Source organism: Silurus aristotelis (assembly GCF_946808225.1).
Source record: "Silurus aristotelis genome assembly, chromosome: 7".
NCBI classification, from domain to species: domain Eukaryota; kingdom Metazoa; phylum Chordata; class Actinopteri; order Siluriformes; family Siluridae; genus Silurus; species Silurus aristotelis.
In genome coordinates this window covers 31,780,094-31,792,394 of record NC_139580.1, presented here as the reverse complement: position 1 = coordinate 31,792,394, position 12,301 = coordinate 31,780,094, and the positions used below count along the sequence as shown (strand labels likewise).

Here is a 12,301-nt window from a genome sequence, read left to right as displayed (position 1 = left end):
GAGAGAGAGAATAAGAAACGAATACCACTGATGTGTGTTTTATTTAAAATTTAATGTCTCATGTGTTTATAATATTAAACTTTGGTTGTTCCAGATTAAATTTTCTGCAAAATTAAAGTTTGTTTCCATATGAAAATGTTCAACATTACACATCTGGAGATGGAAAACATGCACAAATGCAGTGAATTTTTCAATAAATATTGAGTTTGGCCCTCGAGTTCATCCCAGTGTTTAATTTTGGCCCAGTGTGAATGTGAGTTTGACCCCCTGGAGTAGATGGAATGTGTCTAATTTATTCTTTAATGTCACAGACTTGATGTTGTCACGGTAACATTATGACTTTGCACAGTAGAATTAGAGAGCAGAATTATTACTATCAGCCAGTGGCTGTTAAAAGAACCCTAGATACCCAGAATGACCTGGACCATTGGAATCTTTAAAGTCATCTCATTCTGAAACCTGCACAAGTTTTGTTTTTGTTTTGTTTGTTTCTGTTTACCTTCACTGCCTGTTTTCATCACACACATAAACACTAGTGGGTGAAGATGAGCGTCTGTATGCTGCGGTTTCAAAGACGACTCTGTCCATCCTGTCTTTTCTACTTCATCTATTCTACCACCATCATCTCCTTTAACAGCTGTAGAACTCTGTGGACGAGGTGTCACTGAAATACAAAGTACCTCATAGAGCAGGTTGGCGTCCTCCACTGATCTCTGAACTGAAGGGTTGAGAAGCTCTGGCGTTCCTCTCTTCACTCGAAGGGCAGATGGGTACAGTACTGAAGAGAGGAAGATCAGAAGTCAGTGTGTGTTCCTGTTACCACATTTCCTTTCTTCTCTTTTAACTACGATGCACCTTGAACCTGAACACTGAAACCATCTGCTGCACGTGAACGGATTGACTGCAGGGGAAACACAACAGCTTGCGGTCGGCGGCAGCCAGGTTTTACTCAGAGACGCCTCATCTGTTCCCAGGTTACAACATGCTTCTCATGTTTCACAGATGAATCCACTACAAAGATTTCAAAGCAAACAGGCATCTGTGTGGCAGGTTTCTGAGCGCTGAGGCTGCTTCTGATCTAATGCACAGCCTCCACACTACATACATTATTATTTACTCTGCCCATCCATATACAAGTCCACTGCACTTACATTTACTGCACATGGCAGAACGACTTACTGTTATCTCCTTCACACTGACATGCATCTGAAGGGTTAAGGGCCTTGCTCAAGGGCCCCAGAGTGGCAGCATGATGGTGTGGAATATGACCGTGTTGAGTCCATTATTCTGTACATCTAATAAAGAGCAACGTATGATTCATAGTTTTCTTAAAATAACTAAACATGTGAATATGAAGCTGTTTTTATTTTATTTCCGAATTGGGAGATGAAAGAATTTTCCTTTTGGACATAAAGAGTCTTTTTTTTATTTTATTTCTATTTTATTGGTGGTGGTGTTTGTGTGCTCTCATTATCCAATATTAACTTAGGTCTTTATGCATTACACCATGCAGTGTTCAACAGCAGGATCTGAGGCTACGCTACAACACAGCTGTTTACATTGCAGCTTTCAAGACACTTGAGCATCAACAGATGTAATAAAAAGTAGAAATAATTCATACAAGTAAATTACACATGCTTTGTGCGTTCCCACAGAAACACACTCGTAAACAAATATTTCACATTCCTCACTAGTATCTCAATGGGTGGTCAGATTCAGCTGAATGTTCAGATCCACTCTTCCCTCATCTTCCAGGCAGCAGTAATAAAGGGTCATGAAATAAAGGCCAGTCACCCTGAAACTCCCTTCAAGCCACATACACTTTTCATGGCTGTTTAAACTTTCTCATGTAATGTGTAATGTAAAAACTATAAAAATAAAACTTTAAAAAAAGCAAGCAAAACATAAATACCCAGAGTTTCTTCCTAATTTATTCTGGACAAGTTCCCACCCTCAAGGCCTTCATTATCATGTACCACTAATTGAGAAGGCTATCACATGCTTCCTACATTTATAAAGCCAATCAACCACAGCTGCTGCTCAAACTGTTGTCACTTGGAGGAAAGTTCTGTCCATTACCTTTTACAAGCATAAGCTTTTAAATGCCCAGTGGCCAGTGTGAGTGCTCCATGTGATTGGTTGCTGTGTAATGATTGGCTTGTGTGATATGCCAGTACGCCTCCCGTCCTTACTTTCCGAGAGCGTTGCCAGTTTTTCTGTCCTTTGCTGTGGAATCAACAGAATCCGAACCTGTGACATCCCTACAATTCAGATGAACACTTTCCTGCTGCACCAGTTGGGAGCCCCAAGACCTCACTATTAGAAGGTCCAATCTGAGTAAAGATTGACTTGCAGTGTCAGTAATGAGTTCTGCCTCACAAATTATATGAAGATCTGGATTTTTAAGTTACTGCATGGATCATAAACTTATAAACATCATAAACTTTCAGCATCCTGGAAGCTGATATCGTAACATTTCTACAACGTTTCTGTGCTGTTTCTTTGTGCACGTCCAGCTCCAGCTCCAACTTTATCAGTGTAATCAAAAGAAAACACACTGCTTTGTTTTAATTTATTCCTCATATGGATTTTTTTTCTCAATTCCGCAGAAACGATCTGGTGCGTCTGGCTCAGGGTTCTGTGAATGTGTTTATGTGGGATTTTGTTGCATTTATGGAAGCAGTTTGGATTCCAAAGAAGCAGCAAGACTTTTTGTGAGTCTGGATCCAGACATAACAATTCAGGAGTCTGGTCATGATAAAAAGAAAAAGAAAAAAAAGGAAAAGAAAAAGAAATTACAGCAGCCAGGAGCAGATCTGTTTTCACATCTGATTAAAAGCAACACTGCTTTTTTGCCCCTTTAAAAGCAAGTTTCAAAATAAAAAGCCTGGAAATGTTTTTTCCTGTAGGCATCATCTCATTTTAATATGTTGGATGGACAGAAGTAAAGCCCATGCTCATGCGTTTGTTCAACGGCACACGAATAAATAACAGTTAGATCACAATTAAAGTGAATACTGAGTATTTCAAGTTCATGTTAATATTAAATGAGCTTATTTGTATTTACCTCTCCTCCAGTGCAGGGCAGCAGAGATGGACAGATGGCAGAGGACCAAGGACAGTATCAGCAGGACCAAGGTGGTCTCCATGATCTCTACTTTTCTATTACTATCACTTACCTTGAGCACCAAAGGCCTGAATCCAGATAATCGACACGATAATGACTGAAAATTACTCTTTCTCTCTCTCTCTCTCTCTCTCTCTCTCTCTCTCTCTCTCTCTCTCTCTCTCTCTCTCTCTCTCTCTCTCTCTCTCACACACACACACATCAAACTGTTAACTCCATCCTCCTCCTCCTGGCTCAATCTCTCCTCCTCTTTCTCTCTCTCTCTCTCTCTCTCTCTCTCTCTCTCTCTCTCTCTCTCTCTCTCTCTCTCTCTCTCTCTCTCCGACAGAGAAATTGATGTTGAGCTGAGAGCAGACGGAGGGTGACAATCATCTGGAGGTCATCATGACATTAGGACGATCTGTGTACTTTTCTAATTGTCTGACGAGGAGTTTTACAACAAATAACTCCACGTTTGTATTTCTGATTTCAGCTTTTCATTATATTACACTGAAAATCTGCAGTCTGCAAACAAACAGATGTTCCTGCCAAAGACATTCCCAGAATCTGCCCCATTAATCATTTCATTATCACAATCAAATTCAGCAATAATTCAATAATCAAACGTTTTGATTTTCCATTGTTTTTATTTGAATGATTTTTCCTTCAGCGTGTCAGTAGACACGGCAGCGTTTCTCTTACCGAGACAATCCACTCCACAATCCTGCCAGAGTTCAACAGAAATGACAAAAACATTAGTTGTCTTCCAGATAATTATTTCCAGCAAACTTGTAGACTTGGTCCAGCCTTGGCATACAGACGTCTGAGAGCAGCACGAGCTTTAGGAATTTAAAGTTCTCTATTTCCATTGGCTCTGTCACACTGACAAGGAACTCGGAGTTTCACAAAAACAGGATGAAACACACACACACACACACACACGCACACACACACATGCACACACACACAGACACACACACACACACACACACACACACACACACACACGCACACACACACAGACACACACACACACACACACACACACACACACACACACACACACACACACACACACACACACACACACACAATCACAATACCAGCCACAATAAATAAAAACACCTAAGCACTGTTTTTCAGTCGAGGACACACACAAATAAACCTGCATTAAAAATAACATCTTCTCTGTGAAGTGTGAAGTGTTTATTATCTGATCTTCAGCTCGATATGCTGAAGGACTCTTAATGCAGTAATAGTCATATGGCAGATGGGAAATAAATGAATGGTAAAGAAAAGGAAAGCAATGATACAAACAAAAGAATAAAACTGGCCTGAGCCTCGAGCCTGCTGCATTCAGCCCCTTTCACTTCACTTCTGTTGTTGGTGCTCAGTAAGAACAGATGTTTGTAGAAAAAAAACACCCCAAAAGCCATATGGGCTGCAAGTGGCACTGGCATTCAAGTTTACAACTCGGCTTAGAGCGTGAGATGCTCCTCTGGCTTTGAGGCCAGTTTTCTACATAAATGGTTCTAAAATTTCCCCAGAAGTGCCTGAGCAGGTTATTGATCCTCACTGAAGGAGAAACTGATTTCTGCACAACAGAGGTATTGAATCTGAGTGCTAGCTCAGTGTTGAACTTTGGATCTGAAGATGGTAGCTTAGAAGTTAAGGTGTTGGACTTTGGATCAGAAGGTTGTGGGTTTAAAACCAAACTGCAACTCCTGGGCCCCTGAGCAACTCCCTGAGGCCCTTATGCTCTATATATATATATATATATGCTTATGTTATAGATTTTCTATGCCACAGTTATTGTTAATATCTTTGGAAATTGTGTGCAATAATCTCAGTGCAATAATAATAATAATTGTTACATGTTCAATAATTGTATACTCATTATTGTAGTCTGACTTTACTGCCATTTGTTTTCACTGCTGCTACAAATATCTCACAAAAGTAAGTGCACCCCTCACATTTCAGCAACTATTTTAGTGTCTTCTCAAGGGACAATACTATATTTTAGAGTATTAATATGCAGTTTGTGTAGCAGTATAAATTTTTGTCCTCTGAAAATGACTCAACATGCAGACATTATTGTGTAAATAACTGCCAAAAGTAAGTGCACCCTCAGTGATCGTGTCAGAACTGTGTGTAAAGTGTGAATATTGTGTGGAGCACATCGTTCTCCAGCACTGCTTTAATCCTCCTGGGTGTGGAATTCACCAGAGCTGCACAACTATTTGCACCCTAGGTGTTCTGCTTTCTGGTGTGTTGCCAACAGGTGGCAGTGGTAGACCACATTTCTGTCTTCTCTTTGGCACCTCACCACATCAGCTCTGTTTGCGCCGGATTCTGTTTTTTAAATTCTGCAACAAATATAGAAAAAAAACCTGACAACTCTGTAATGAAACTATGCAAAGCTCTTTCGATGTAGTGTGAATTTGAAGGCAGGTGAACCCCTGGATAAACCTACGATATGTAAATGGTCTTCAGTCAGTGACCCTGAACTCAGAGCTAGATTTCAGCTCTCCTTTTCTATATTAATACACTATTTCGGGACAATAAGATAAGATTTCTGTAGAAGCAGTCTGTGATGGAGATGCAGAATGTAGATGTGATGTTAATAATTATTGACAAATGTATTTCCTGCTGCATTTTCTTTAACAAAAGTATTTACCTGGTTATTGTTTGCATTTTCTGCATCACATCAGCATTTGGAACACCCTCTTAAGCAACATTATTGTTATTTGTTATTTAATAAACCTTCAGTGCATATCTCTCTTTCAAATTTACGCACACAAGGCCTTTAATGTTGTGTTTATAAATATGTACAAAAACATTATGCTTTCATATTACATAAACCTCTTCTTCTTTCAGCTGCTCCCATTAGGGGGCGCCACAGTGGATCATCCGCCCCCCCCCCCCCCCCCCCCCCTTCAGGATCCAGTATGAATTTCTGATTTGTGAGCCACATATTTGATTTGGCACATGTTTAACGCTGGATGTCTTTCATAACACAACCCTCCACATTTATTCCTTGTGCAACCCTAATAGCTGAGTTTTTCATATTGCATAAACCAAATATAAAAAAGTATAGGACATAGGATATATTTTGTTGCAAAGCTGCTGTTACACTGCAGTTACTTTTCCAGCAAATTTGTGGTTACATTTTTGCCCATTCTACAAATCGTCTTTTATGTCCCAAATTCAATTTATATTTATTTATTCAATCCTTAGAATCAGTTACATGTAACATCATGGATGCAGCAGACAGGGTAAAAAGCCCTCATAACTTGAAGAAGTGTACAAATAACGGTTAACTGTACAGCAGTGTGCATTTCAGTGCAGGAAGATTAACATTCACTACAGAGACTTATAGACCATTGCCTGAACTGGAGTCTATAAAAATATTGCTGTATTAATATTGCAGCTTCCTTTGCTTATGTTACAGAGGCACTTAAAGACCAAAAAAGTTGATCTGAAGAGCAAATGGTAATTTTACTGGACTGGAGTCAGCAAAGAGAACACAAACTAGCTAAGGGTGCTAATTCGTCTAAACCCACCTCCGTCAGAGATGCACAATGCAGGGACTGGAAGAAGGACCCAAATGCATGATGCAACAGGGGTATGGTGAAAACAGACTTTAAAAAATAGCAAAAAAGCAGGTGGAAAAACAAAGGTCAAAAACAGATCAGAAAAAACAGTCCAAAAAGCCAGCAGTCAGAGCAATGCAGGAAAACCAAAACTCATAATCCAATAAACTGTCAAAAAATCCAAAAGCCAGGAAAATGGAGCACAGCAGGAAGATACGGAATCAGCAACCAAAAAAAGTCCAAAATTCATGCATGGCAGCTAAGCAGCAGAGAGCAGAGCAAAAACACAAACCAAAAATAGTCCAAACCAGAGCAGAGCAGAGGCAGAGCAGGGGTCAGTGGCAAGAGTACTCTCAAGGGCAAGCAGACCGGTGAGATTATCTGGCCCCGAGTATATGTCCTTTGTGTGCTTAAATACTGGGCGGTGCTGGAAAAATGGCTGCCAACCCATAAGCGTGCCCCGCGAACCTGGAAGCGAATGCCATGATAAAAGCAGGTGGTCTTGACAGGTTGGGAGAGCCGGGTGAAACCCTCAAATAGGCATGAAGGCTGAAGTTGGGCAGCCCCCCCCAGCAGGACACAGGGGCCAGAGGGGATGTACTTTCCAAAATCAATCGTCTTGGGTGTGTCTTTGACTTGCCAGTTTAGGGCGGGGCAAGTCCAGAGCTTTGGTGCATCTGTCCATTTTTGACCAGATTATACTGTCAGAAACGATGAATGAAAGGACCCAAATGCAGCTGCATCTCATTCTATAAGCCTGAGGTCCACATAAAGAATTAGGAGATAGTAGTGAAAGATTACAGTGCAGGACCGTGACTCAGCATCAGCTGCAAACGCACTGTAGCTGGAAATTCCTCTCAATGCAGCTGATTGAACGCCTAAAACAAACAAAACAAAATGGTGTAGATATTACGGTATATTTCGAGCCAAAGCAGGTCAATAGGCTTATAACATATGGTACTGTGTTAATGGTCTGTGCTCGAAAGCACATAAAAGCTGAGTAAAAGATAAAAGTGCTGGCCAATGCTAAAGCACTAAAGATTTAGATTAATACCTCTGCTCCAGGCTGGTGCCTACAGATAATTCATATAACTACCTATAACCACGAGCGCAGAGGGATGCTGAGCAGTGTGCTGCAGTAGATCACTAGAATTGTTAACAGAAATGAAGAGGAAAAGATGGATGGCTCAAAGGTTAAGTTCAAACACACTGCACCATCTGGTACTAAACAGAACAGGCAGGTTCAGTTGCTCAGGCTGATTATTAAACCCAACATTTGCTATTGCACATACTCTATTTATTGCATCCATTCTGAATCAAATGCAGTGATTCTAATGTGTAGAACCTGCACAGGTATAGGCAGATCAGCTTTCATGGGAGGATCTGGAGAAGTTCTCTCTACTGGATCTATTGCAGAAACTCCAGTGTGTCAAGAAAAACTAAATTCGCACATCAAAGCTTTTCAGGCCATATGTGGTTCTTCCCCAAACTGTTACCACAAAGTTGGAGACACACAATTGTCTTTGGATGCTGGAGAAATAAATTTTCCCTTTACTTGAACTAGGAGACCCAAACCAACACACTTGGTCGCTCATCACAGTAGAGTTTACTTTAGTCTCTGAAAGTCCGAAACACTCACAACTGAGACAAACGAGGCAACATGTGTCTGGCCATCAAGTGGGAAATTTTTATTATGTAGTACGATTTATTGTGTATTCCTTTCATCCTTAGTTGCAGGTTATCTTGTTAAGCACCAGTTGTTTACTGGTGTCACCGGCATTAAGCTCACTGGGGTCTACAGGATGCTAATTACTGGTTTTCTTTCTCAGTTTCTTTATTTTATTGTATATTACAGTTACAGATCGTTACTATACAATGTCACATATTTCACAGTAATTTCACATCAATTACATTAAAGAAGTAGAAATGTGTTGTGAGGGAGTTTTTTACAGTAGCTATTAGTCAGAGTTGTAGAAAACCACAGAAAGGTCTAAGAGTGCATTAGTTTAATTAGATTAAAGTTTGACTACTAACATGTACCTTATTTTTAATATGATTATCAATTATTTTTATAACAAAAAATGGCTTTTCTTGTGAGGACCAGCTAACCGTCCTCACGCTGTGCATTCAAAGAAGATTCCTGGCATTACAGAAAACTGGCCTTGTGTGTATACTGCTATGATGTGGGTTTGAAATCGGGCAGCAACTCACCTTTAGGATCCTCTAACTGTCCTTCCTATATATTTTTTATAAATATTTATGCATTCATTAGAAAATAGGTATTTTGTTAACTACAAAATTTTATGACAATGAAGGCAGTTTGAAGGCGTTTGTGTTCATCAGTAGCAGCTTTTATACACACTGAACTGAACCATGAACACAGGAGCAATGTAGCGGAGAAATGCAAACACTGAAACATTACCAAACATATGATTTCATACACACACAATTCCTTCCACTTACCTCTGCATTTCACCAAATACTGAGGGTTTTTTCCTCCCCCTAATGTATGAGAATACTTAATATTCTCCAAAAGATTCAAATGCCCAGTACAAATTATGCACCATGTGATCAATACCAGGATCCAAAATACTCCATTACAGCCAATGAGACTAGTGACACAAAAGTTCCAGAGCTCAGCACTACTCGACTTTGAGGTTTAGCTCATCTCCATCCTCACTGAGGAACACAACAATAGCAAGGTGGAGGTTCTGAGGGTAGTGGGGTGGTGTACAGGGAATTTTGGTGGTGTAAAGGGAAGTGTGTTGGTGCTGAGGGTAGTGGGGTGGTGTATAGGATTGTGTGGTGGTGCAGATGGTAGTGTGGCTGTGCAAAGGGAAATGTGGTGGTCCTGAGGGAAGTGTGGTGGTATAGACAGAAACATAGTGGTGCAGATGGTAGTGTGGTGGTGGAGAGAGGGGTGTGGTGGTGTGGAGGAAACCGTTGTGGTGCTGAGGGTAGTGTGGTGGTGTAGCGGGAAGCAGACTGGTGCAGATGGTAGTGTGGTGGTGGAGAGAGGTGTGGTGGTGTGGAGGAACCGTTGTGGTGCTGAGGATATTGTGATGTTAAGGGTATTGTGGTGGTGTAGAGGGAAGTGTAGTGGTGTAGAGGGTATGTGGTTGTTTGTGGGTAGTGTGGTGGTGTAAAAGGACGTATGATGGTGTAGAGGGAAGTGTGATGGTTAAGATGGTAGTGTGCTGGTGTAGAGGGAAGCGTATTGGTGCTGAGGGCTGTGTGGTGGTGCAGATGATAGCTTGGTGGAATAGAGGGATATACCTTAAAATATAAGGTTATGAGATTTGTAAATTATTGCATTTCTTTTTTATTCACAATTTGTACAGTGTCCCAACATTTTTTGAATCGGGTTTGTAGATGGAAGTGTGAAAATGTAGATGTAGTGTGGTGGTGCTTAGGGTATTGTGGTGGTTTAGAGGATACCCAGTCAGCAAACAAATCTGGCCCGGGTTTGGCATTCATCCGGCACTGGCATATAGCATGTGGGCCAAACATGGCCCGGTAGTATTAGGCTCAGATGTCAAGTACACATACGTATGGCCGATCTTAACCCATATTTAAAATCCATTTCAAATTAATGGCAATTAATTTTTTACAAGGGGCCACATGAGAAACCTGAATTGTGTCAGAGGGCCACACCAACGATAATATTTTAGGGATGCACCAAAATAAAAATTATTTTCCGAAACCAAAAACCAAAAATGAGGAACCCAAGGCCAAAACCGAAACACCGAAAGGAAAGATTGTCAATTATTAGAACCATGGCATTTCTGGCTATGAGTGTGTACTCACCTCACTAAAATCAATGCATTGCAGTTCAAAGAATAAATCAATTACAAAACTTTTTTATTTATTCTTATAAATTATTCTTATTTATTTGTTACCATTCATAGTATTGACAGACAGGCAGCGGTTTTTATTATTAGCAGCGGCTCTGTTAAAGGAAAATAATTGACTGCCAAACGTTTGGAAGCTCATTCAAGTGAAAGGAATGTTCTAATCTACAGCATTAAGAAAAACCGTGTAATAAATAATATTATATTATAATCTTTATTATTTTCGGGATCCACAGGGAATGTTTCAAAGATCAATCCCTCGATCCACTGGAGATCAGTGATCTAAGGCAATGAAATCCATCATTTTTTGTGTTATGCCTTTTGCCTCGGCACCATCACTGGAAAACTTTCTTGCCTTTTCAAAAAAGTCCACTACAGACTCATGCGCATGCTCGGATTGACTTTACTTTTCTTCTCATATTTAGAAGGCAATCGGGATGTTTGGATTTCAGGTGATAAATTAAACCCGACGTGGAGAAACTCTTTGCAGTGAAATTTTGCTAATTTCAGCATTGCATGTTTTGCAAATCGCTATCTGTGGGATTTTCTCCGAAATATTGAAATAAGTCCACACCGCAGACATGTTGCTCTTATCCAGATAACCGTGTGCTGCTGCGCTTTTTTTTTGCGTCATTACAATTGTTTTCTGCTGTGTTGTTTCGGTGATTTAGGTATTTTGGGCAAAAATTTTCGGTGCATCCCTGTAATTTATGATTGGCCTCACGCGGGCCGGACAGAGACGTACAAAGGGCCGGATGTGGCCCGCGGGCCGTAGTTTGCCCAGGTCTGCCTTTGAGTAAAATCCCAATGTTTTAATTCACAAAGATATTTCCATCTTTCTGTGTCTCATGCCTTCAAGTTAATCCAGGCAACAATACAGATTTATATTTCTGAATTATGAAAATCAACTGTATTTGTTTGATTTCAGTTGATAAGGTTTTTGCGATTAATTTAAACTTGTAGACAAATAAACCACCAATTAAGTCTTAACATTTTCATTATATTTAATCCTTAGCTAAATCTAAAACTACTGGGCAGCCGCACATCAGCATACCGTCATTTTTGTCACACTGTATAATAATAAATAAAACACTTATTTTGGTCATGTCGTTACACTCAGGAATTTTGGTATGATATTGGTGTTTTTGTTAAGGTCCCCTGGTGGTCTAGTGGTTAAGATGCAGCGCTCTCACAGCTGCCACCCGGGTTCGATCCCCGGTCAGGGAACCATCCCCAGCCACTCTTAGTGCCGGTCCCAAGCCCGGATAAATTGGGGAGGGTTGCGTTAGGAAGGGCATCCAGCGTAAAACATGTGCCAAATCAAACGTGCGGAGGATCCGCTGTGGCGACCCCTAATGGGAGAAGCCGAAAGAAAGTTTATTGGTGTTTTTGTTAAATTTAAGATTTTGCCAGAATTTTCATTACAAATGAGAAATGTTATATTTGGGGTTTTTGACTCAGACCACACACAAAATTATTATTTTTTATTATAAATGTTATTTTCTTTGTGGTCTTTTTTAAGAGATATAGAACATTATATTAATTAGATTTCCTCTCCTTGAACTGCCACCTTAACGTGGTGGAGGGGTTTGAGTACTCGAATGACCCTAGGAGCTATGTTGTCCGGGGCTATATGCCCCTGGTAGGGTCTCCCAAGGCAAACAGGTCCTGGGCGACGGGTCAGACTAAGAGCGGTTCAAAACCCCTTATGAGAGATACTACATCAGGGACCGTGACGTCGCCCGGTATGG

General features: G+C 40.5%; 1 protein-coding gene across 1 annotated transcript in view; it reads right to left on the bottom strand.

Annotated features, from left to right (window-relative positions):
* fam180a (family with sequence similarity 180 member A) overlaps positions 1-3,277 on the bottom strand; it is a 4,648-nt gene extending 1,371 nt beyond the window's left edge. The window contains exons 1-2 of the mRNA XM_083546508.1: positions 3,068-3,277; positions 681-778 (exon numbers count right to left, since the gene is read on the bottom strand). Coding sequence (XP_083402634.1) covers positions 681-778; positions 3,068-3,149 — 180 coding nt within the window. The 5' untranslated portion in view covers positions 3,150-3,277. The remainder of the gene's footprint in view (positions 1-680; positions 779-3,067) is intronic.
* Between the last annotated feature and the right edge of the window lie 9,024 nt (positions 3,278-12,301).